General features: G+C 37.7%; 1 protein-coding gene across 11 annotated transcripts in view; it reads right to left on the bottom strand.

Moving 5' to 3' along the window:
• LOC108708403 (mitogen-activated protein kinase kinase kinase kinase 4) overlaps positions 1 to 27,913 on the bottom strand; it is a 100,039-nt gene that overhangs the window by 51,250 nt on the left and 20,876 nt on the right. For all 11 annotated transcript variants that reach the window (XM_018247066.2, XM_018247068.2, XM_018247070.2 and 8 more), the window contains exon 3: positions 9,536 to 9,592. In XM_018247066.2, the coding sequence (XP_018102555.1) occupies positions 9,536 to 9,592 (57 nt within the window). The remainder of the gene's footprint in view (positions 1 to 9,535; positions 9,593 to 27,913) is intronic.

Below are 27,913 nucleotides of genomic sequence, written 5' to 3'. Positions count from 1 at the left end.
TCCAGTTGGGTTCTGCTGCATTGTTTGGGCAATCAGAATCAGCAGTGCAAAGGGTGATGGCACATAGGTTACTTTGTCAAAACTGGACAATAGACCCTAAAATACCTTGCTATAGGTAACTAATGTAAGCCCAACATTCAAAGTATTGAGTCTTTACCATTTCAAATAATTGATATTTTATCTTTCTAGGATAACGGACAACATTTGCCCATGCAGTCATTTCAATTACTGATAAATCAGCAAATAGAAGCATAAGTAGTGGGTATATGACCCAGAAAGACAAGATAAAAACACAGCAGTTTTGAAAGGATACTAGAAGTCTTCTCACAGTCGGGTATAATCACTTGAGGATTAAGAGCCATATGCTCATGTATTAAAAATCTTAGATGCCCCCAGATACACAATACTTGTGTCAAATCCTGTCTTAGTTTAGCTGGCCTCGTGGCCTACTTGTATGGTATTCAAAAGTGAAATGTATGATCCACTAACATTGTAGCTTGAAAAAAATGAGTTATTGTAAATTTTGGTGATTAACTGAAGATGCGTACTTCCTGCATTCCCACATATAAAATATCTTAATTACAGGAGAGTGGGTGATATAGAAATCATGTCTCTTTGGGTGTCATGAGTTTGAGTTTGCCTGAACTATGCAATGCTCTAGGTCTGATACATTATTTTTTGTTTTAAATGAAAATGTATATTTATATTGTTAATGCTCTGTTAAAGGGGTGGTTCACATTTAAGTTAACTTTTAGTATGTTAAAGAATGGTAAATTCTAAGCAAGTTTTCAATTTGTTTTCTTTATTTTTACTGACCCTATATTAAAACCCGAACACTGTTAGGCTGCGAATGTAGTTATTACTACTTTTTATTAATTATCTTTCTATTTAGACTCTCTTATATTCATATTCCAATCTCTTATTCAAATCAATGCATGGTTGCTAGGGTAATTTGAACCCTAGCAATCAGACTGCTGAAATTGCAAATTGGAGGGCTGCTGAATAAAAAACTGAATAACTCAAAAAACCACAAATAATAAAAAATTAAAACTAATTGCAATTTGTCTCAGAATATCACTCTCTACACCATATTAAGAGTTAACTCAAAGGTGAACAAAAATAATCTGAAAATACCCCTTACATGAGGACTTTGTACTGAAGTACAATTCCTTAGCAAAATCCTTTTGGCTGGCTTTGTAGACCTACACACACTGAAGCAAATTACTCCTTTCTTCAGTTTTGGCTCATTTTCAGGACTTTGTGAGTCAGCTGGATTTATAGTAACCACAAAGATTTTCTTTGAGGGATGCTGTCTTTACATAATTTATTGCTCGGATTCCGTATCTAGAAACCCAGCAATTAAATGTGGAAGTGTAGCTCTTTCATTGCCACTGGTTACAGCACATAAAAAGCTGGTTCCACACTGGCTAATCGATATGCAGAAAGATGAAACATGCCGTTCTGGACCATATAGAACTGCAGCATACTAAAACAGACAACATACAGATTCTAAAGAAACATACAAGTTGTTCTGGACCCTTTATCAAGCAGCTGATATGAATTGAAATCAAAACATATATAAAAATGTAATCAAGAAACATCAAACTGCCCTTAATTTTCGTGCATTACCCACTTTCTCATGGACAGTTCATGAACAAATATCCTGACATTTTTCTGCAGAATCTGTACAAATTACAGTGGCTATGGAGAAAAGCAAACCGGGTCCAGGTCCCCTGTCCCCCAGCTTCCTGCACGGTTATGCCAGACAATAAATGATAGCAGGTTATGCCAGACAATAAATGATAGCAAACTATCCTTGTCCAAAGACAGTAAACAGGCCTAAACCATGTTTCGCAGATGGGATTAGGGTTGCCACCTTTTCTCGAACAAAATACCGGCCTTCATATATATTTACCCTTTTTCCCTACTAATAACATTGGTATTAACCATTTTTTTACCGGCCAGGTGGCAACCCTAGCTGGGATGCATCGGTCACGATTTTTGTGAAAAAGTTCTATTTTGCTCTCATTCTTCCTCAAAACTTTTCAATAGCAACGTGGTCTTTAGACAACTGTTTGAGCCATGACACTTCCAAACCTCTGTTGTTAAGGTTACACTTTTGACAGCGAAGACCTAGATTTCTGTTCTTTAAATAAAGCCGGGCCTCACACAGTATTATTATGCCATTGACTGAATAACCGGACTCCCTTTCCAATGAACGGACAATCCTATAGGTTAACACACTTTTGCCACACATAAATGTAATTTTGGATGATTTTCCTCAATAAAAAAAAATAAACAAGCATTATGTGTTTGACTCATTTGCTAAATTGGGTTCTAACTGGGTTCCGAACTGAATCCGAACCCTCATTTGCATATGTAAATTTGGGGAGGGGGGTGAACGAGAACCAAAGCACACAGTTCTTGTTTGTGTGACTAAAGTCCCATAATTTTTTGGATTCAGTTCTGCCAGGCACTTGGATTTTGTCAAATCTGAATCCTCCTGAAAAAGGCTGAATCCCAAACCGAATCCTCGGTTCAGTGCATCCCTAATATTTATATTAAGGCTGCCACCTTTTATCGTATTCTAATCCAGTCAGTGACATCACAGGGGCAAAACTAATGTCAGCAGTCAAAGGTAGGGAGCAGAACTAAGTTTTGTTTCAGTAAGTGTAAACAGGTCAGTTTTGAACCTGACAGCCCTTGTAAAAACAGGACTGTTATGTCCAAAATGGACAGGGGGCAGCCAAATGTATGCAGAGATACTTTAAACTCAAAACTTTCAAGCAGCACTGCATCTTGAGCATGCACTAAAATAGTAACATGAAAATGGGGGTGAAATTGGCCATTTCTGTAGAACCAAGATTAATTGGAGACTGGGAAAAGCAGTACCGAACACTTCCTTTTATTAGGATCTGGATACATTTTAAGGCACAGGACTAAACCACTGCAACATTTACATCTCAGCTCTGTGCCATATGGCTCTCTAAAGCTATTGTCACCTGGGAGACGGTCTCTCTCTCTCCTAATCCCAGACCACAAAGACTGCAGGCAACAGACAGAACGGATGGCTGCTCCACATGGTTTGCAGAAGGCACTGTGATCCCAGGTGTGAGCAGATTATTGTGAGGATTGACCTACTGACTACAGCAACACTGTGCATTTAGATTTAAAAGTGCCCAGCCAAGGTCACACTAGGATAAAGCTGACACGGGCACACACAGAAGTGCTTTTAACCCATTCCTTAGTACAAGGAACCAACCAAGAAGCAAGTTACTGCTTGAGTGTGGGAGCTGATGTGTTCAGACTAAACATAACCAAGTGTGAATCATGCAAGACTGGACAGAATGCAAGACCATAGAAACCCAAAGCTGGCAGAAGAGTTTGAACCAAAACAAATGTACAGATTTTTCTTTTGAGTCTTCAATATGCTTAAAGAAAGTCACATGCAGAACTACAGATTAATCATGCGCAGATCAGTGATAAATTCCTGTCTTTTGGACCTCCAGTGAAATTTATCACTAGGGCTGAGGAATGCTGTGGTCAGATTCCCAGGGTTTTTCCCAGCACCACGGAAATAGGGCGTCTGGCCACATATATATTTATAGATCCAAGTCCCAAATCTCTGGCATATATTAATAGATCACACTGTTTCAATTAAATGACTGTTTCGTTAAATTAATGGGCATCATTTTTGAAGTTACTTTTTTGTATTCTTCTTCAATATCTGTTTATGACACACACATAATGTTGATCTTAACACATGCCAGTATGTGGGGATCTGATCACCACTTCTTTGTTTTCCTTAGATATTTTGCTCCCAACATTTAGTTTTGAGCTATACCCTGTAATGCCAAAGTGGCTTTTTCAGGTGATTGCCTCTTAGTACTTTTAGGGAGAACCACAACACCATTGCTTACCTGTAGATCCTCAATCCCTTCTTGAGTGGGCAAAAGGCAGACAAATATTGATGAAGAACACAAAAATAATAGTTCTAAAACAATCCCCACCTAACACTGATAGCATTTGTTACAAGCAGCACATTTCCCTATTCAAATTAATTCAAATTAGCAAATTAGTGTTTGCCACTATGTAGGCTGCTGGTATGAGGATAACCATATTAAATAAAAACAAAATATAAAGAATATTAAAATAAAAATATAAAGGATATTAAAGGATAAACATCAGAGCAGCCTCTTTCTTTCTCCTGACAACTTCCTTGACTACGTGGTGGTCAGACTGGTGAGGGAATGACCAGCAGGTGGCGTTGTTGTAACAAAATTCATTCATGGTAATAGTACATGTATCCTTTAATATCTTGGAATTTTAAATAAATAAATAATGAATGTACATGGCAAAAGTGCTTAGAATAGCAACCACGTCAATTTTAAATTTTCTTATTTTTAAGATTTACTTATCCATTAAAGGGGGTTGTTCACCTTCCAACACTTTTCTTTTTAATTCAGTTAGTTTCAGAAACCCCTAATATATCCATCACAGTTACCCATTTCTTCAAAAAGTATGAATTAATGCAATTTTCTATGCTGAAATCCAGCTGTTTAACAGTTCTTCTCTTTCTGCATTATTTGAAATGCTGGCAGGGAAGGAGGGACTAAAACACAAATGTTACAAATTGTAACAACTTCTCCACAGCTTACAGACAGCAAGCAGGAACTACATAACCCACAATGCATTGCACTGTGATGTTCCGTTCCTAATTTAAATCACGTGTACAGGGAATTGTGGGGTTTGGAGGATGCAGGCTGAGGACAGATGGCTGCTGATACAAAGTAACAGTAGTCAGACAGCTCAGCAAGTAGTCAGAAAGATCAGCAGAAAAGCAGGGAGCTAGGCTTAGGGAACTGTCAGAAACCATAAAAAAAATCATATTTTTTGCATATTTTTTTAATTGATGTATATGGCAAAGTTGCTTGAGATTATGTTTACTTTTCAAACAGCTCACGTTATGTTTTTTTGGCGTTCCCATTTAATGGCAGCTGGTATAATTGATACAATATGAAAAGGAAAGAAAAAGAAATGACCCTTTGTATTGCACCTTCCCATCTATATGTTGTGAGCAAGCAAATGAAGTATTGATTAAAACTTAACTTTTAATATAACCAATAAAATTAGTCTAGAAAGCAACATTAAAATGTTGGTTAGGCAGGAGGCTGATTGACTGATAAGCCAGGGGTAGGAGGGATAAGGTCACCTGAGAGTGACTGTTTGTTGGAGCGAAACACACAGTCCTTGCGATTATTTAACGATTAATGTTATTAAAAAGGTATCAATTCCCACATGCCACCCCTTCTCCCACCTTAGGATTCCTCCCTTCAGGTCTACAGTCACCCTGCAGGGTGATTGATATGTCGAGGCCTAAGTACAGCCTTAGTGGCAAGTGATTGTGAATTGTAATTAACACGTTCGTTCGCCCCATGGATCATCCGATAACCAACCCCTTCACCCTCAAGAAGTACCCTCCCAATCCGTTATTCCCAGGCTGTAATCGTTGTCCCTATCCGGCGCCTGCCTAGCCAGAAACTAAAATTGCGCAATTTTAGTTTCTGGCTAGGCAGGCGCCGGATAGGGACAATGATTACAGCCTGGTAATAACGGATTGGGAGGGTACTTCTTGAGGGTGAAGGGGTTGGTTATCGGATGATCCGTGGGGCGAACGAACGTGTTAATTACAATTCACAATCACTTGCCACTAAGGCTGTACTTAGGCCTCGACATATCAATCACCCTGCAGGGTGACTGTAGACCTGAAGGGAGGAATCCTAAGGTGGGAGAAGGGGTGGCATGTGGGAATTGATACCTTTTTAATAACATTAATCGTTAAATAATCGCAAGGACTGTGTGTTTCGCTCCAACCAACAGTCACTCTCAGATGACCTTATCCCTCCTACCCCTGGCTTATCAGTCAATCAGCCTCCTGCCTAACCAACATTTTAATGTTGCTTTCTAGACTAATTTTATTGGTTATATTAAAAGTTAAGTTTTAAGCAATACTTCATTTGCTTGCTCACAACATATGGATGGGAAGGTGCAATACAAAGGGTCATTTCTTTTTCTTTCCTTTTCATTACTAACCAATATCTGACCTTGCACACCATCTTTCACTTTGGATGATTGGTGCTCCCCAACTCTTCATCTATCACATAATTGATACAATAGCTGCTAATATTCCAAAGATACTGCTGAGAAATGTATCAAATACATGTAGCAAATTTTAACAGTTCAAAATCTGTACTTGGATCCCTGAGACAGGAACATTAAACTTTGTTTTTTACCTTTTCCCCAAAATTGGAAGTTTAAAGTTTTGTTGGTCTAACAATGGGGCAAGACCTTGCAGGGAAAGGGTTCTTTTGTGAAGAATCTGGGGCAGATCAGGGAGGGGCATTGCCTATATTGTTCAAATTTTTTATTTTTTTTGGCAAGGACTAACTTTAGACCCCTGGGAGGGCATGCCCTGCCAACTATGTAGTATGGGGAAAGAACTGGGCCATGAAGCTTTACGACCCAAGACGAGGGTGGTAATCTGCACCTCTATAACCTCCATCCACAATCCCTAAGTAAAATAACAGCACGATAAACACCGGTTCAGACAAGCAGCATTCTGCATTTTGTTTTTGATTACATAGTTTAAGTAAACAAATTAGGGCAGTTATTTGGAGGGTTTAGATCCCTTTTCTTTTAGTGTATATTCTGGCATATTAGCTGCCAGAAAGGATCATGAAAGGGTCATCTGCACAATTAGTATTACCAATGACAGGTTGCAAAGAACAGAGTTAAGTTTCCTTGTAACACTTTTAACCTAGAATGGGCAATATTGAAGCATATAATCGTGCATTGATAAGGTACGTTTGTCATTCCCTATTGTGGGGAAGCTGCATGAACCCTGAGCTGGAAGGCAGACAAGCTGACAAGTTCAGTGCTTGTTATAAAATGACACAAGCAGAGATGCCTCCACTGTAGAGCAGCTGAAAATGTGCCAAATATAAACACTCACAAAAGGCATACAGGGGGTTAAACAGGGGGTTTTAAGATAACAGGAACAATCCTACACAGGACTCATGACAGCAACTGGTATAACTTGTTTCAGTATTTACATCCTTTGTTTTTACTCTCTATTCCTAGCAGAACATATTAACTTTATTATAATAGGCCACAAAACAGAAAAGCTGGAAAATAAATACACCTCAAACAAGAAGGCATTCTGTACCTGAATGCACTGTCAGAATGTAAAAGGCATCCGATTCTCAAGTAACTGTTTGTCTGTCTACCCCGTCATTGAAATATTATTTTAGAGTTTGAAAAATGGAGTGTCTAAAGAGTTCTTTATTTCTTTCTTTCTTTCTTTCTTTCTTTCTAAAGAAAGTGCATATAAACTGAACTGCCAAAAAATGTCCCTGCCTTTAACTCACAGGGAGCATTTCCACTACCTCCTTAGACTGGCAGAGATATTCCATCCCTCTCGTACTTTATTCTATGTTGAAGTGAGGGATCCTGAGACTTCCAAGTTCCTCCACTTTTCCAGCACAGATTCTATGAAAAGTGAAGGGACATCAATTCCCAGACAGCATCCCTTTATGAAACAAGGTGAGGGAGAGACTCTGCCAGTCTAAAGGTGGCTATACACTGTCAGATGTAGCAAGGTTGCCAAATGAGCAGATCTGGTCCGATTTGGTCATCCAATCATTTTGGTTGATCACTGGTCGTGGCATGGGTCCATTGACGCAGGCTAAGGGAAAGCATGTAAGTTAGTAAGTTAGTAAGTTGGTTCAGGGATTGTTCGATTGCCATCTTGGATTCCCTTCTAAGTCAAATTAGAGGGCTTCAGTAAGGCTGGAACAATGGGTAGGCAGAAGAGGCACCTGCCTAGGGTGCAATGGAAAGGGGGCGCTGGGCAGTTATCCGACTTCTGCCCCTAGTTCATGTTCGTTGCTCTCCCTGCAGGCGCTCTCCCCCTGCCTCCTTTTCGGAGCATGCGTTCTCACACTTTTCAACTACCAATTAGGCAGGTTATATATAGACATAAAAGCTTGAACGTTATGGACTTGTGTCTTTTTCAACCTCACTTACTATGTTACATCAATTTTTTTTATTTTGACCGTGAAGAAACGTTTTTCCTACTTAGTGAAACTTGATTGAAAAATCAACCTTGTAACATATTTACAGCTAAAAAGCACTGATCACTAGGCAAAAGCTATGGATGGTACATGTATTGATTTAATACTAATGAACATGAGAAGGCATTTTTTTCCCCAAAGTTAAATAACTCAATATACAACCTCAATTTATATTTTCCCTGCTGCAAATAACACACTTATGTTGAGAACCTAACTTAGCATAAGTAAGCAATTTGAAATGCACCAATTATAAACAGCATGGTGGAGTTGTTTACAGTAGGGAAAGATATTGGGTGGAGGATGCACTCAGATTAACCACTTCCATCTCAAAGACTACCATTTGTATCTCAAACAACAACAAAACCGATTTATAAATTATATCAAGAATTCACTAAAGTTTAGGTACATGTTTAAAAATAAAGCCAGTTCACCTTTAAGAGAAATATACCTGATCATCTATACTTAATATTTATAAACATTCTTACCGCACAGACAAACAATAATATTCAAGAAAATGGTTGTCAAAAAACAGATACAATCATAGCTCTGCCGGGAACATCAGCAGGCAACTAGAATCTTGGCTGCTGTCCTGCAGACATAGGGTGAGAGTCACACCATATGCCACACAAGTCTGTCTTCTTAAACCTTTATTGTTTGGGTTTGGGGGTAGGGGCAAGTTACACAGCTGCAAAATGGATATAAAAGCAGGTACAGAAAATTCAACTTTTCAAACAGTCTTTTACCCTATTTTTAACAAATTTATTGTATTCCTGCTATAAATTCATAAAGCTGCAATCTGAAATCTAAAACTTGAACGTAGCATAGCAGACTAAAATTTTTAGATTTTCTGGCTGGGGGAAGAAAATACCAATATAATTTACTGGGGGAGGGTGGCACCTGCCATATCGGCACTCCCAACTGAATTACGGTTTGCTTGTCTGTGTACAACAAATATGGATTTGTGTTCATCAAAATGCTGGTCAGAAGTACATTTAACAATTCTGCTCAGATTAATAATACAATATTTTAGCTTTAGAGTACAGATATGGGACCTGTTATCCAGAATGCTTGGGACCTGCGGTTTTCTAGATAATGGATCTTTCCATAATTTGGATCTTCATACCTTAAGTCTTCTAGAAAATCATGTAAACATGAAAAACCCAATAGGGTGGTATTGCCTCTGATAAGGATTAATTATATCTTAGTTTGGATAAAGTACAAGCTACTGTTTTATTACTGAAGAGAAAACTTCAGATTATTTGATTACAATGGAGTCTATGGGAGATGTTCCGCAATTCTGAACTTTCTTGATAAAGGGTTTCCGGATAACAGATCCTTTTACCTGTATTAAACAATTTTGTAATTTAAAATATACATTTTATCCAACTTGAAAAATTATTTACCTCTGTAACATCCATGACTTTGATGGCTGCAAGTTGGCCTGTTTTGACATGTCGGCCCTAAAAAGGAATAAAGAAATCTGGTTTAAATTCATAGAACCTACTAATTAAACATGGGAAAAACGTGGACATGTAAATCATTTCAGTTGCAGACTCAAATATTTAACATCGAAAATACTGCAACCTGACACGTGTGTTGGTACGGTGATAAAGCGAAGGTTCTTGCACTTGAACATGCTTCCTCCTTACCCTCGAAATGAAATTCCAAAAGTAAAGACAAAGTCCCTAGAAATGAAATTCCTTTTGCATTTTGTAACACTTACTATTGAGCCAAACAGGGAAGTGATTTCTGGCCTTTGTTTTAATACCTTTATCAAATACCACAGGTAACCACAATGATCTTGGAAAAGCCCAGCAACATATCTAAGCCAAAAAATAAAACTAATTCATGTAAACTTATTCAGCGGTCCTCTCTGAGCACTTTTGCAATAACATTAATTTTCTATTTTAGTTGTTGACAAGATATTAGCAATTGTAGACTGCTAATAGTAGGCTTTTAGCAAGTATCTCTGGGGACCACATTGTCAATGACACTAAGGGCGAGGACATACGTGGAGTTTTTAATTTGCATTTTTAAAAATCCGCAGCAGAGCATAAATACACACAAAATGAAGCCCTATTGAAAATAATGGAATGCGCACTATAGCAATTCCCATGGGGTGCTTGAGAGCCAGCATCTGCCACAGAACGCAAGTACAGGTATGGGACCGGTTATCCAGAATGCTCGGGACCTGGGGTTTTCCAGATAATGGATCTTTCCGTAATTTTACATTAAATAAACCCAATAGGCTTGTTTTGCTTCCAATAAGGATTAATTATATCTTATTTGGGATCAAGTACAAGCTACTGTTTTATTACTACAGAGAAAGGTGAAATCATTTTTTAATCATTTTTAAAATTCACTTTGCTGAAATATGCAACATATTTTCAATATGGCGGCCGAACTACAGGCTAAAAAATGCATATTATCATGCGTGTGTTATTTAATTGGCGTATTTACTTAACTGCACATTTAAAAACACAATGTAAAAACTCCACATGTGACCTTGCCCCCGTATTGTCTATGACCTTCCTGTATATAGTCAGTTAACCCTAGGACTGCAGACTTTCAGTTTAGCCAAATTCGTGTATTATCAACCTAGAATCGAAAATCTCCTCTTAAGAACACAATTCTGTTTCTTACTGCAAGTTACAAAATTTTTTATCTCCATCAATGCCATCACACTAACCGAAGTGTCTTTAAATAGAATGTGTGTCCATCATGACAAACACAGCTACAAAAAAGTCAGTAGGTGAGAATCTTTAATCGAGAGAAATTTGATCCAATTCTATGCATTAATCATTTATTATTCACTTTCATGGGAACATTCTGATAGGGGAGCTTTAAAACTATTTACTCCTGTCATGTCATGTAGTGTACAAAATCCACAGGACAGCAAACAGGTACAAACATCAAATGAATGTCTGCAGAAAGACAAGTGTGAAGACAAAAAATAATGTGGTAAGCACTTTAGTACTATAACCACTTACTAATAAAGTAAACATTTGCAAAAAAAAAAAGTGAATTTATTTAAGCTAAGCATTATATTCAAGCATACATCTAGCTATAGATAGTTATGTTAAAGTAGTTTAATTGTTAAAGGAGTGGTTCACCTTTAAATTAACTTTGAGTATGTTATAGAATGGGCTAATTCTAAGCAACTTTTCAATTGGTCTTCATTATTTCTTTTAAAGTATTTGCGTTTTTCTTCTGACTCTTTCTATCTTTCAATTGGGGGGTCTAAAAACACATCCTCTGTAAGGCTACACATATATTGTTATTACTATTCTATTCAGGCCTCTCCTATTCCAGTCTCTTATTCAAATCAATGCATGGTTGCTAGGGTAATTTGGACCCTAGCAACCTGATTGCTGAAATTGCAAACAAAAGAGCTGCTGAATAAAAAGCTAAATAACCCAAAACTCACAAAAAATGAAAACCAATTGCAAATTGTCTCAGAATATCACTCCCTAAATCATACAAAAAGTTAACTCAAAGGTGAACAACCCCTTTAAGTAATGTATTTTATACTGATGCAGTAAGTAACATTTAGACAAACATCACTGAATTCAGGAAAAAGTATTAAAGTATTAAATAATATTTGAAATGGGTTATAAACATTCTGTGGGGAAATGTATCTGAATGGTTTTGTCTTCCCTCCCCCCCCCCCTCCCCCCTCACAGAGCAGCAGTTCTATCCTGCTTTATGACTGGGGCTCCAGCTCTTACAAATAGAATTTTCAGATCACAGCAGTCACAGATCTGAACCGTTTTGCTTTCATCACTGCTAGCAAGCAACTCCACAGTATTTTAAACTATATAATTTTGTTTAAACTGGATATATTCAGAGAACTAACACTAATTGGATTGCTTTTTCCACACAAAAAAAAACCCCTCTCTCACTGTGCCCATTCCAGCTGGGTAAAAAGATAACTAGGCAACTCTATAGCTCAATTGAAGGTATTTATGGGTAATATGAAAAATCTGCTGTGGGGGAGGACACCAACATAAAAGGAGAGTGGCGCTTATTTTTTTAAGGGAACCCAAATTAAGGAGAGAGACGGAGAGAGACTAAATTAAACCAGTGTACCCTAAGGCCCAGTGTTAGAATAATCAAAGAATTAAAAGTACATAAAAGCTTAAAAGTTATTTAGGACAAACTGATGATTTACATGGTACAAATCTACAATATCCCTAATGGAGAAATGCTTTCCAATACAAAAAGAAAAAAAGAAAGAAATGCCCTGTAGTGGTGTGCCAGAAACTATTCATGAATGCGCTGTGCAGATCTGAAGTTTGTGCCACGTGGGAGCCCATAGCTGGATTTCTTCTCAGCAGCTGTGAGCGTGTGTGGCAGGAGTTATCCAGTGGGAATGCTGTATCTAGGAGAAGGAAGAGCAGAGGCAGAGTGTAGCTGAGCATTTCTAGGCACACATGCTCACTACAACTCCATGAGCTCATCTGCACAAGATCCCTGTGTAATGTCAGCTGCAGATAACACTGCTCACCTACAGACAACACTGTCTGGAAAAGAGGGGGGGAAAGCCTAAGCGAATAAAAGCATTTACCACCTCGCAACCACCATCACAGCAAAGATCATTCCACAAGCACTTTCATTGGTACTCTCAGGCGATTGGGAGTAATTCAGGTTGATCTGGTGTGGCTGGACTACCAGAAATTCCCCCACGTGGAATATAGCTTTATAGCAAAAGCATTAAAAAAAAATCACTGCCTGGCCCAGTGCTAACAAGGTCTGTTTGAGAGGCCACAAACTGCACTGTGCTATGATCTCATATCTGACATCTGCATAGGTTTAAAAATCCAAACGGTATGTTTTCACTTAAAGTATCTTTGAAAAGAATAAGAGACTTTCTCAAAGAGGTTTTGAAAATGGTTATATCCTCCAGGGAGGCAGCTATGCAAAATTTCCAAGACTTAAGATGAAACCAACCCTCTTTTGTTTAGGGGACTAGCTACAATTGTTATTAGAAGTGCTGCTTTAAAAGAAACCCTATCCCATGAGACTCTATCCCACATATTTAAAAAAAACCAAAAAAAAAAAAACACAAATGCATGGATAAGGGTAGTACATTAAAGAAATTGCTCAGTATAAAAATAAAAACTGGCTGTGCACAATAAAAAATATTTCTAATATAGTTAGGCAAAAATGTAATGTATAAAGGCATTAACTGGATGTGTAATATAATAGCCAGAACACTACTTCCTGCTTTGCTCTCTTGGTTTCCACTGATCCACTGATCAGTGACTTGAGGGGAGGGCACATGGGTCATAACTCTTTGCTTTTGAATCTAAGCTGGATGCTAAGGATCAATTGCAAATTCACTGAACAGTTATGTCGCATGTGGCCCCCCTTCAAGTCTCTGACTGACTCAGAGTTAGATAACTGAAAAGCAGGAAGTTGGATTCTGGCTATTATATTAGACACCCAGTCACTCCAGCCTTTACACATTACATTTTTGGCTAACTATATTAGAAACATTTTTTATTTTGCACAGACTAATTTATCCAGTTTTTATTTCTACACTCAACTGTTCCTTTAAGGGGCATATTAATTATGCTGTGTTAAACCAAATTTGACAAAAAAGGTGTAAAAAGCAGAGTAAAATAAATGCAGAGTTTATGCAAGGTGTGTTTTATTTTGTCATGCAAACGCCAGATTTGCTGCTGTTATTTTAAATTGCTTCTAGCGGAAGTTACTCTAAGAATAAACATGTAAAACATGTACACTGTTATTTATGTGTGGTGAATTATCCTGCCGTTTTTTGCACCAGATAATAAAAATGCCCCTCAGCGCAGGAGTGCCCATAATTTACTAATACAAAGTCTACTTTTAGTGATGTTGCCCCATTATGATCTACATCCATAAAAGCATTGTTAGCATTATGTTCCATGGCAAATATTACTTAACTATTGATTAATGAGAAAATGTATGTTGCTATATTTAACAAAAAACGATTTCTTATGTAACCATAACATAATAAATATCTGAATAAAATGCATGAAACAGGAGGGTGATTAAAGGGATGGTTCACCTTGAAGTGAACGATTAGTATGCTATAGAGCGTCTTATTCTAAGCAACTCTAAAATTGGTTGTTGTTATTTATTTTTTATAGTTTTTAAATTATTTGCATTCTTAAAACTCTTTCCAGCTTTCAAATGGGGGTCACTGATCCCATCTAAAAACAAATGCTCTGTTTTTGTTACTTTTTATTACTCATCTTTCTATTCAGGCCTCTCCTATTCCAGTCTCCTGTTCAAATCAGTGCATGGTTGCTAGGGTGATTTGGACCCCAGCAACCAGATTGCTGAAATTGCAAACTGGGAGTTGCAGAATTAAAAGCTAAAGAACTCGAAAATCACAAATAAGAAATAATGAAAACCAATTGCAAATTGTCTCAGAATATCAATCTCTACATCATAATAAAAGTTAACTTAAAGGCTAACAACCCCTTTAAGACAGTGTCTTGAGATCTACTGATTTTGCCCCCTGATAGAGTGTCAAAACACTGTTTAAGGTTTCAGGATTATTACCATTACTGAAAATGAAAAATAATCTTCTGGCTTTCTGATGCCCACCCATAAGCCAGAAATTAATAACTTTTCCACCAGTAAGCAACACAAAAATTGTACTACTTTCCACAATATTACACATCGTTTTCAAGCAGAAGTAAGCAAACTGCCAACCGTATCCTCTAAAAAAGGTCATGTATTGTGGTCCTATAATTACGCTGTAGTCAAGCAAACCACCAAATGGTGCTGCCTTTCTGGGCTCAGAAGACATTCATTCTTAGCTCTTCAAAATAACTTGTTATTAAGTGAGACCTAAGACAGAATGCTTAGACAGTGAACAAATTGATTTTGGCCATTTGTTTAAAATGGAAAAGAAAATGTGTGATTCAAACGCTTGACTGCTGAAACTGCCTTCCACAAAATGCTTTACAAATTTAGATGGACAGGAATATTTCCTAAAACCCATTGTAAAGCATACAAGTTGGTATGTGGCTAGCTTCAGTGAAAAAAAAGACTATTATAGAAAGTAAAAGAGCATAAAAGCATTGTTTCATGTGTTTTTCTCTAGTTTATGTGCACATGAATATTCTATGTAAAGTACTGCATAAATATGCCACTGCTATATAAACAAAGAATAAATAAGTAGGTTTTATTTTTTTCCCCATTGGCCTAAGAAAAACAAACCTATTTCTAACGAACAATAGGAGAACAGGGGCAATAATTATGGGTTTACCAAAATCTCACTCCAGCTGACCTTTATGCTGAGTTTCTAGACTGATATATACAAGCAACTCTCACCAAATATTACACTAAATGGGGTCCAGTCCGCAGTTTTGGAGGTAGCAGGGTACTAAAATGACTCTGATATGAGCTTATAGATGCCCTGGCAGGAGAAGCAACAAAAGGTTAAAACCAGCATCAGACGCTACTGAAAAAATACGAACTTTGGCTATTTCTGGCTTTTGAAAGAAGAACAAGGAAATGTGTTCAAGTACAGTAGTGAGGTCATCTAATTTCGGAGGACAATCTTTTAATGACTCAGCTTGTATCTTACTTACAGCATTCCTCAGACACTTTCCTTCCTTACTCTTCAGTCAACAAACATATTCATGTAGCACAGCTCAACTCATGATATCAAAAACAGCCAGCGAGGAATTTAAAAGCCAGGTGGATTTATGCAACTGGCTTACTCATTTACTACTAACAAATATTCATTCTCACTATAAAATTGTCATTGCAAACTTCATTAAATAAATGTCACACACAGAAACTCCTATTATTTTCCATCGGGCAGATAGCAATCTGGCAGGATTAAATCCCATCAAGCGAGGACAACATCTGTGAGCGGCCTCAAAATGTAACACCACATTTCTTTCCCCCCACTTAAAGACTAGGTTCTACTTGTTAAACTAAATTGATAGTATGTTGTTGCAGATGTATTTTTGTACACCTCTTTGCATTTGATGGGAAAAGCATCGGTTTCCCATCTGAGCCAATCTTATTGTTCTTTCCTGCTTTTGTTTTTTGAGAAGTCAAAGAGAGCAGAAAAAGATATATCCTGCGGTATTGTTTCAACAGTGGCTCATACAATGTAAAAATTTAAGAATTTGCTGCAATGGTGCTTTAAAATACACTAATCAGTTCTACACTCTTATTGGATGAAATTAAATAACAACATTTATAATAAAGTATAATGTTTTATCACTGAACATTGCTGAATATCCCATCTTCCAGCAGCTGGGTTTAAACACATGCATGTGACAGCTGAGACACAAGCATTAGCCGACAACTACCATTTTCAGGCACATTATACAAAGGAGATGGTTTGCAAATGTGTTTTCCATGTCATTATGTTTGTTATGTGCTTAACTAACTTTAGTAGGGGTACAGACCCACTGAGATTGATGGCATATCTTTACAAATAAGTCAAATCAACTGAACTTGCTGTGTTTTATTTCCTTGAAGAATAACTGTGAGAACAGTTGGATGACTGGTGAAACATCTTCAAGAAAAAAAATACAGCGAGTCCAGCTGACTTATTTCTACAGAGATACCATGACCTGGATGAATGTGAATCTTCACAAACTACTATACAGTAGGGACATTTTGCTCTTTAAGACACAAAAACTTACTTACCCACCATGTTGTTTCAACTTTAATAAACACAGTTGCTAGATATAATAAACTGTATACAACAACCTGTTCCAGGACTCCCTGCTTCCCCTTAAATTAAACTATAGATAATAAAAGAAAGGTATGTTTTTAATAGGGCCAATGCACTGTGGATCATGCAGAGAATATGAGAGAAATAAAATCCACTCTACCTGTGTAACCACCTATAAAGGTCTCAATGAAACTACAAACAGATGCAGTGAGTATGTCTGGAACATCAGCTGCAGTGTTCCCAGGCAATCTCTTTTTCTCCTATAATCAAGGCTAACCTCTGTAGCAACAAAAGCATGGGAACAAGTCAATTATGAGATACAGGCCTAACAAGCTCTACTCAACACCAATGACATACAATACGTTTTGCTCCCATTTACACATCATAAACATGGAAAACAAGCAAAAAGACCAGCATTTGCCTTTTCAACTGCAAAACGTGATACTTTTTATCTGCTTTCTACAGATACATATGGAAGCACAGCCTATTGCCAGCTTTGAAAGGAACAACACACAATATTCAGCAGGTGCAACACAAGGACAATATACTTATTAGGTTACTAGTTCACACATTCGCATTGTGGATTTTCTTTAACTGAACTAATTGCAAAGATAACCACAAGTGTATGGGCCCACAACTGAACAAAAAGGGTCACTGTCACATTGATGACTAACGGCAAGCTGTCCCATATCAACGCCTGACCCCAGTAAAGCCTGAAAGCAATCCTGTGACCAGCCTAGATGCTAAAGTAAAATTAGATCATCCATTCTGTATAATGTATAGCTCAATTTGCATCAATCAAACCCATTAAGTGAGATGAGCGGTTACATGTTGCACTGGAGAAAGTCAGAGACATTAGATCTGCAGCAGCAGTCTCTGTTCAGTTAAGCAGCTGTCAAGGAATAACAACTTGGAGTTACTGCTGAGTGCAGCAAATAATGGAGGCTGAGGAATCCCTGGGAGAACAAAGGAAACCAAAATAGCCATGGTTTGAATAAAACAATCCCTTGTTTTAAGTATGATTTACACAAGTTAATTGTATACAGCAGTCAATATAAGAGAGGAAAAAGATAAGACAAGGACCAATAATACTGAGCATCCCCGAGCCAAACAGTTAATACCATGGGAGGGAATAACTGCAATGGCAGACTTTCTATTATTTTGTATTATGATAAACTCCTTGAAAGTTCTTATTGATCTATGTTCATTATTTGTTTCCCACGCACTTCTGTTTATGTCATAAAACAGGTAACTGCAATGAGCTGACACTTTATGACATGTCTATTGTACCACACAGTAAACAGCTATTAAGATCCACTCCAAATCTCTCACTTGTTCTCAAGCATTTGTCTGGCCCTAATCCACCTGTCATCTCAGGTGGTTTTCACTAACAGTAATACTAACAGCCTGATGGGTTTGAGCATTTTTCTGCCAGCAGAAATCCTCCAGTGGAGAATATGTCCTGAGTTAAAGGAAGTTGTATTTCCAGCTTTAAAGAGTGTGCAATTTTAGCTGTGCTTAAAGAACCTGGCTTTATCACAAATAACCTAAAGGCCTAAATTAAACCTATATTTTAAGAGTCCATTATCTTGCAGATCTACCCAGCAGTCCTTAAATGCTTAGCACTTGCCACCAAAAAACAGGTTTGGCCAGGGCTAAAACTCTCAGGCAAATGCACTTCTCCTAAGCACCTATGACCCTGGAATACAAACACCCTTCACAAAAACTTTAGCAGCCTATAATCCATAATCTGAAAGCCTTGCAGAAAATTAAAGAGCAGATTTATCAAAGGTCGAGGTTGTGTTTCTCTGAAAAATTTGTTTTTCAAAGGTTGTTTTCAGTCAAATTTTCATGCAGAAAAATCAAATTTTTCTAGACTTATTATACCCCAAAGCTGGAAATAGCTCAAGTCAATGGCAGAGGTCCCTTAAATGATATGAAAATGTTAATAGCCTTGATGAAAAAAAATTTTGGTGGGTTTTACTCAAAAACTCTATTAATTCGAGCAATTTGAGTTTTTTCATGCGGAGAACTCGATTAATTCGAGTTTTCGGGTTGTTCATCCCTAATTCACTGATTTGAGTTGTTTTCCCAATCGAGTTTTTTCTTGAACCGGAAAAAAAAACAACTCACAAACCTCAAACTTTGATAAATCTGTCCCTAGAGCAATGATTTGCTTTTGAAAGACCACTAAAGGCCAAATATATAACCACACGTGGAAACATAAAATCACTGTACACAATTCGAATAATTACGTGCGATATAACAATAGTTTAAAAAGAATGAAATATTAGAACGGCAGAACATGAAGATATGCTGTGTTTTCTACAAAGGCTATTTCACAACAAATAAGTTTGTTTTCCATATTTTGTATCTTCTGAAGTACAGGTCACTTATTTATGTAGCCAGCACTTTTCAGGTTTATAGCTATCTTATTAAAACAAGCTTGTTTTTACAGAGACAACATGGATCCCTCTGCTCAGCGAAGCAGAATACAACAGGCAGGTGGAATGTGGCAGACAGTTTGTGACCCTGGCTGCAGCTGTTTGGGGCCCACCAAGAGGTCTTCCATGCGCCTCAAGCCATTGACTTCTCTTTTTAACATATCAGCAGTTTTAGACAGTGACAATGCCTCTTTAAATATTGTTCCTTTTAATGTCAATTATACAAAGGCAACAGTTGCTAGGAAAGTATTACACTGCATGGCACTGTAACCACAGCTTGTCAATCCTTATATAGTATTGTTATACAGGACTGAAAAGTATGCTGTTAAAAGGGGTAGATTGCCTATAAAAGTAACAGTAACAAGAATGCACGGATTCTGGCCTTCCAAGAAAATGTTATGGCCCGGAACTGCGCAACTGATTCATCATCATCATCTTATTACAATTTGCCCTTTATTAAGAATAATTGTACCACTACTATATGGAAACAATTATACAGTAAAACTCAAAAAAATTGAAAAACAAAAAAAAACAAAACCGCATCAGCAGTTACTCTACATTTATGTGACGTTTGCATTATTCATATTTTTTCTGTAGCTTTCAGGCCTGTAAGGTAAAATGCTATCAAACAGGCAGCAGTTTTCAAATCAGAAAAGAAGATGAATAAAAGAGGGTCTGAATAGAAAATCGGTTAGTTTAATATTTTTATTGCTGGGCTCAATTGACCCCCTACTAGACAGGTAAAATTTTCAACTGCAGTTTTAAAAGCTGAATCATTTTAAGGCTAATAATTAATAAAACAAGAAAGTTGATTGGATTAGGTCAGGCATGTCCAAAGTTAGGCCCACAGGCCAATTGTGGCCCTTTTTCAGATTTACGCCGGCCCTCAGCCTCCATCATGAAATTAATAATAATGCGGCCCGACAGCACAGTGCAATCAGGAATCGCAAAGAAGTAATATTTGGGCACATGATTAGTGAAATGATCTGCCACTTGGTCTATACTGCTGCCTGTGTGCTGAAGGTGTTAACAATAGACACGTAACGGCACATAGTGATGCACCCGCTCTCGCATACTTTTTTAGGGCTGAAGGTGAAATAGACGTACGGACGTGCCAGTACAGTGAACTAAAGACGTATGTGAGAGCGGTGCATCACTACGTGCTGTTACATGTCTATTATTAACACCTAAAGCACACAGGCAGCAGTATAGACTAAGTGGCAGATCATTTCACTAATCATGTGCCCAAATATTACTGCTATGGCTGCGCAATTTCTTGTTTAGATGAGGCACGGAGAATAAATTCAAACAGACTGCCCTTCCCCACATCCTAAACAGTGTATGCGTCCCATCTCCAGGAGTCAGTGATCCTGATCACAAGCTAGCTAAATTGGAATGGATGTCAGGCTGAATGGTCGGCCCTCACACATTTTCACCTCACTAAATCTGGCCCTCGTTGCAAAATGTTTGGACACCCCTGGATTAGGTCCATCTATAACATACAAAGTTCATTATCCCAGTGAGCCAGGAGTTTGATTTGTCAATCTACCATGGCAAGAGCCAACAAGCGGCAAGATCAGTTTTGCACAAATCTGCATATAGCTATGCAGATATACAAACCCTCCAGTGTGGAGGATTTTAAAGTTATTTTGCAAATAAAATACTGAAATCATTGTTTTGTTTATCCTTTATGTTTCGAGGTTCTATTAAAACAATGTAACAGGAATCAGTTCTTCTTGGGGCCTTTTATTCAGCTGGCTAGCAACACTGTTTCAGGACTACAGAGAATGTAAACAGTCAGAGATGCATTGCTTTTTACTGCAACAGCATTTTGCAGTAACTTTAAAACCACTAAAATGGTTTCATGAATGTATATCGGAAAGTATTGTAGATACTGTGCACAAAATAGTTTTTGGGTTTATAATCCCTTTAGGACTACAAACATTACAAGTGAACCTGGGCATCCAAAAACTGACTCTTCATGCAAGGTTAGCTATAAAGAAACAACTCCTTTTTCCTGAATGAACAATTGTACAGTCATCATTTAAACAAGTTTTATCAAGTGAATGTTGCGTCAAACTGTGGATGAAATCATTCTGTGACGGTCATAAGCTCTGCCTTGAAATAATCCAAATTATAGTGTTCTGTTGTGTGTCAATAAATGGATTTATGCAGCTAGGAAACAAAGGTGTAACAGTCATAACAAGATTGGATCCCTGCCCTTTTTTGAGAATGGCATCAGGGTGCCTGAAATACCATTCATATAGTAGTGGCTAATGGATTTACTGCTTATCCACCAGGTTTGGAGTATTTTCACTCCACTCTTGCCTGGGATTTGAATTATCCTGTCCGCAAAATAGATCTGCTTACATCAAAGCTTAAACACAATTTCAGGATTTCCCATGAATTTTGTATTCAAGAATGAAGCCACTGTTCAATGACTTGCACTAATCAAAGTATGGAAGCTAGAGTAATTAATATACATTACATATTTCTGCTACACTGTTTTAAAGACAGAATCAACAGTGCTGAAATACTTTTTGATTGCAATTACATGTACAATAACAAACTATTGCCAGTGGTTTTAATTAACATAGCATGGAGAGTTACTTGGAATTATATTTCTTTCCACTATGGAAAAATAATATTTTGGGTAGAGTCCCACAAAAAAAAGTTTTACAATATATTTCAGCACCTGGATGCTGGTTACAGACCTTTCCGCACTCTTGGTTTCAGATTATAGCATTGATCCCTTGATTGTTAAAATGGAAATGGAGAAAATGTTGGTAGTTAAACTGAAACTCTAGTAATCCATTCCTTTGCCAAAACACAAGTATTTATTCCTTGTGCAAACTCAAGATTTAAAAAAAAAAAAATCTGTAAAAGTCAGGGAATGGCTTTTAGAAGAAGAGAACAATTTCAGAGCTGCTAACAAAAAGGTTAAGTAAGGTGATGTTAAATCCTTTTTCTGGGAGGCAGCACAAGTTTATAGCCCAAGTACATGGCCTTTTTAATAATTAGTATGCTTGCAAAATACATCAAGTAGCACCCATTGTAATAGAAAGCTCAAAAATGATCTTTTCTGCACAGGATGGAAGGCCTGTAAGCCTTTCCACAATAAGAACACAGAAAAACTTTTCTGACTCAGAATGACAAAAGCGCCTGGTGGACTCTGACAATGCAGAGTACAGGAAGGAAAACCAGAATTAGCGGGAGTCTCATTTATGCGCATCAATTGCTATACTCACTCACAATCAAATGTAAACCAGTAAGCAAATGGTCATAAAAATGACAGGTTGCTTGTTTGGGTTTACCAAGTGTCATTGTTGCCTTTACAATACATCTATAATAAAATAAGTACAAGAATGTGATGGGGAGACAATTGCTGCAGTGTCAGTACATACCATATGAACGCTCCTCTGCTTTCTTGGTATTATTAAAAATAAAGTACTCCAGTTACTTTAACCATAGGCCAACTGCATACTAAGCTTTCCTCAATGGGCAGAGGAAAGCAGACATTGGTGCAAACACTAAATTTTTGCGTCAATATCCAATCTATGCAACTCCACGCAGGCCAACACCAGGTTTATCAATGGAGCCACAGAGGTACGCTGAAACGGGTTGTTCACCTTCCAAATAGGTTTTCAATTGAGTTGTTTTCCTATTGTTTAAAAGAAATAAAGACTTTTTCCAAGTGCTTTCCATTTTTATTTTTTACTGTTTTTCCAAAATGTAAGTTTACATTTCAAGATTCCTGTCTCTGGTGTTTAATCTGGCAGCTAATTCAGGTGCAGATTCTGAACTGTTACAATTTTGCAATATTGAGTTGATACATTTCTCAGCAGCATCTCTGGAGTATTAGCAACTATTGTATCAATTCTAACAGCTGCCTGAAATGAAACTCAAGGATTCTGCTCAGCAGCGACAGATAAATGTATCAATTTAATGTTTCCATTTAGAACAGTTTAGAGGGTCGGCGACCCCCTTCTCAGCCCTGCTTTAAAAAGGTGAAAAATAAGACTTACACTTCAATATTGGAAAAATGGTCACACATAGAAAATAGAATGTCATTGGAAAAAGTGTATTTCTATCGAACAATCTGAAACCAACTGAACTGAAAAAAAGTGTTGGAAGGTGAACAACCCCTTTCAGAGCAACAACCTGCAGAGGAAAGCAGCCAATAGTTTTATTGTGCCGCTTGATACTCCAATAGGAGTGTTACAGATCTCAAAAGAAAAGCCACTGCACAACATGTGTGGTAACTATAGATTATGCAAGATGGAGACAACAAGCAGAAATCACACCAACCTGAATTAGAATTGCATTTCATCCAGTAACTCCCCTTATATATTCCAACGGTATCACTGGCAGGGTAACTCTTATTTTTATATTATTGTCACATATGTAAATGATGAATTCTACTGAACAGTTGCAGGTTACATTTTATTAACCATGCTAGTATAATAGTTCTTTATTAAATACATTTTACGGTAAATGTGTAATCATTTTTGAAGTAATGCCACAGTAAATTTATCCAGGAAACAAAAGTGCTTTCTCCTAAGCATAAGATTTAGGCTTTACACATATTTTAATTTTTAATGAGCCTTAGGGTAAAGTCACACTGGGCATTTCGGGGAGATTGAGTCGCCTGGCGACTAATCGCCTCGTCTTTCCGGCGACCAATTTCCCCGAACGCCTTCCCTCACTCTTGCGTTGGCTAAAATGAAAAATTGCCGCATGTGCTTAGTGCCGGCGATTTTTCATTTTAGCCAGCACAAGAGTGAGGGATGGCGTTCGGGGAGATTGGTCACCGGAAAGACAAGGCGATTAGTCGTCAGGCGACTAAATCTTCCCGAAACGCCCAGTGTGACCTTACCCTTGACTGCAGTTAGGAGCAAAATAAGTGTTTAAGATGGCAGAGTATGGCATTATCTCTTCAAGCAGACGGGCACAGACTTCTAGTCACTTAGCAAACAAAAGGTTCAGTCTTCTGCTGATGGTGCAAACTATGCAGACTGAAAACCCTGCTTCAAATATTTGCCTTGACTCTGAATGTAAACACTGCGTGGTTTGGAAACAAAGCAAGACCCACTGAAACTGCAACCATCCAAGGTCACATCAAAATTTGTTTTTCACGCAGAATCAGGGCTTGTATAGCATGGAATGGTACTATACCAAATGAAAATAGAAGTATTTTTTTTTTTCATGGAACGCAACAATTTTGTATTTTTTTTGGAGGGTGGGGTGTTCATGTTGAAATTGCTCTATGGGTCTGAAGGGAAACCAGCATCAGGAATTGCTAGGAAGCGTATGCATCACAGGCCTAAGTACTGCTGTCAATGTAATCAAGTATAAAGAAGAATATTTTTCATTGGTAATATAAATTTAAGAAAAACTCATGTTTAGTGTTAAGTTAAAGTCTAGAATAGTTCAGAAGTGGCATGGCCCAAGTAAGAAGCTACCCGAGGTCTGACATACAATTCCCTCATTTTGTTTATGCTACTGCAAATGGGCTGCAGATCTACTTTCACATATAAAACAGCATTTTGTTTACTTACCCAGCTTATCAGAGTTCCTTCAATGTATCCTACATTTTCCTATGCCCATTACAGACAAACCCCTTCTAAGGGTAGGGGCACACTGGGCGATTTGGGGGGATTTAGTCGCCTGGTGACTAATCGCCTCGTCTTTGCAGCGACCAATCTCCCTGAACGCCTTCCCTCGGTTTTGCGCCGGCTAAAATTAAAAATCGCCTGCGCTAAAGAATACGCAGCGATTTGTATTCCAAAGTCGTCCGAAGTTCCCTCATGAGGCAACATTGGGAGACTTTGGAAAACGAAACACTGCGTGTGCTTTAGCGCAGGTGATTTTTCATTTTAGTGGCGCAAGACAGAGAGAAGGCGTTTGGGGAGATTGGTCGCCGCAAAGACGAGGCGATTAGTCATCAGGCTACTAAATCTTCCCGAATTGCCCAGTGTGCCCCTACCCTAAAGGAATATGGATCATAGGTTTTGATTGCATCTAAAGACCTATGGGGAACAGCAGACTCCAGAGCAATGATCGGGCAGTTCGTCTGGTGTCGAATATGCCTATGTGTCATAGGCCAAATAATTATGAATCACTACCTGTCATAACAGTAAAAAAAAAAAACAACCACAGGGCATGCAAAGAATAAGGAAAATGAGCATAGCAGGTCCTCTTTACCTCCTATATCTTTTATGATTTGGGATCTATTAGAGGATGGCCATTTCCCATAGTCTCCATTTTAATGAAATAATTCAAATTTTTTTAAAAAAAATTATCATTTCCTTTATCTCTGTAATAAAAACAATACCTTAATGCATGGAGATCTAAATTAGATCCCTTATAGGGTAAAACCCGGGGGCCTGAGCATTCGGGATAAACGGTCCCATACCTGTACTTTATTAATAAAGGCTTTACTGTGAACGAACAGTTCCAGCTTAATAAAGTGAACCTAAAACTTTACACTGTGACAACCATAAAGCACTTGTTTTTTCCACTGAAAACTTATAGCTCCAATCTATGGCTGGAGAGTGAAAGACGCAGATTAATTGCTAAAGCCAAAATCCAGGCTATAATTAACTTGCGAAGAATAGCCCACTTTTGATTATTGTAAAAATGTAGCTCGAGTATTCTCTGAATTGTATAATATATGTATTTTATAAGAACTGAATGCAAGCAGTAAAACTGCTTCAGGCATATATGTAAGGTGAGTCAGGCAGTTTTAGCAAAGCAACTGCCTTACTGCTGACATAAACCGGTATGGGGAGTTTCCTCTCCCACACTTTGGCGTAATCCAGACACAACTTTTATTTGTTGTGGAAAAGTAGTGCTAGATGACAGAGCAAAATCCTTAGGGTATGTTCTGCAAGACCATTTAACTAGTCACAAAATATGGCAAACATGCTCAGGTTTGCCAGAAAAGAAAACTGCAACAAATCTATAAAACTACCAATATATAACTACCAATATATACTATTATAACAAACAATACACTATTAGTGGTAAACACACATTGCAATTTGGTAACTGTATCCATTAAACATTGGAAATTTACAGTATGGAGTTTGTGGGGGGAGGGGGAATAGACAAAGTCACGGTTACCAAATCCTCACAAAACGTGGCAGAATGTTGAATTCTGCTAAAAGTGCTGGTATTCAGCAAAATTTCCAAACTGAATCCTGGTATCAGCCCTTCACTAAAAATATCCCTACAAAACATTTTGGAATAGATATATTAAAAAAAAGTTACATTAGGCAAGGCAAACTAATTCCAAAGAGCAGAAGTAACCATCGCAAGCTGCCTCATCTTGTTGTGTTTGCACCCAGGTGTAGACTCTGCAATGACAGGTGACTATTAGAGAGGTAAAGAATGGTTCTGTTGTGCTCCACAATCTTCTTATCGGATGGCTCAATTTTATTGCATTTAGTGATCAATACCACTGCCATATGGATGGGGCACTGTCAGCCAAGAAACTCCCACTCCAATCAGGACAGAAGTTTAACCACAGAAATATTGAAATTCCTTATGCTGACTGGCACACGTCACTTATGAGTGAAAGCATGAAACTTAATCATGCCATATATACATGCACCACAAAACATAAAGATGGCTTTACCATAAAAAAAGAGAACTGCTTGTAGAAGCGTGTAGGCTTGTTTTGCTGTTCACCACACAAGCACTTGTACAGTTACAAATCACACAACATTGTAACTGGGTTTTATGAATCGCAGAATACCCATGAGAACGTCTCGGATAGCCTATTTCATTTTCATTGCATTCCATACTACTTCCTTAGAAGTTTCCAAAATAGCCTTCCAATAGGGCTTCCTTGCTATCACAATTTTTGTGCTTGCTCATGAAATATTAAGCATCTTCATTTGGCTTGCTACACATTTCTGTATCCCAAAGTACGGAAACGGTGTTTCTTACTCTACGTTATATTGTGGGCATTCTTTTGAAGAAATAAAAAACGTAAAGTAATATGTATATTCAGTTGTTGGTACTGAAATATCAACTGTACCAGCTTTTTTTGTGTGTACATATAGCAGTGCATGTTTAAACAACTTTTATTCACGTAAAGATAATGCAAAATGAAGAGCTGAGGCCTCAACTTCTGTCTCCATGGCAACTCCCTGTCTACGAGCAGAAGTTATTTTTATTCACTGAATTTCTGTTCTAAAGACTATAATTTTTAACCACAGCAAATAAAGGAAAAAAAAATATAGGTATGGGATCTATTATTCAGAACAATTTAACCTGTTGTAATATAATGTACAGTCACCAGTTTTACCAGTGCAGGGGGAAACAGTACATTATATTTTAATCACTTTAAATCCCTTTAATTTTTTTTGATGTCACTGTTCCTTTACGCCTTTTAAATTAAGTGACACAGCAATCCAAATGTTTAAATAGGTCTGCTCCATCTGCAGATCGTTGCACATCAGTAGGAGACGGGGATCCTAAAACCAAGTGCTTCCATCAATTCAACATGCTAGATGATGCAAATAAACAGGAATTTCAGTCAAATAAATTTTCAAAATGCTAACATTTTACCAGCAGTCAAGACATCTTTCTGACCCTGCTGAGCGTTCATGCCTTTCCTTCCCATTTAGGATCAG

Source organism: Xenopus laevis, chromosome 2L, assembly GCF_017654675.1.
Source record: "Xenopus laevis strain J_2021 chromosome 2L, Xenopus_laevis_v10.1, whole genome shotgun sequence".
NCBI classification, from domain to species: domain Eukaryota; kingdom Metazoa; phylum Chordata; class Amphibia; order Anura; family Pipidae; genus Xenopus; species Xenopus laevis.
Note: the sequence above shows the minus strand (reverse complement) of the source record. Positions and strands in the feature narration are given on the sequence as shown.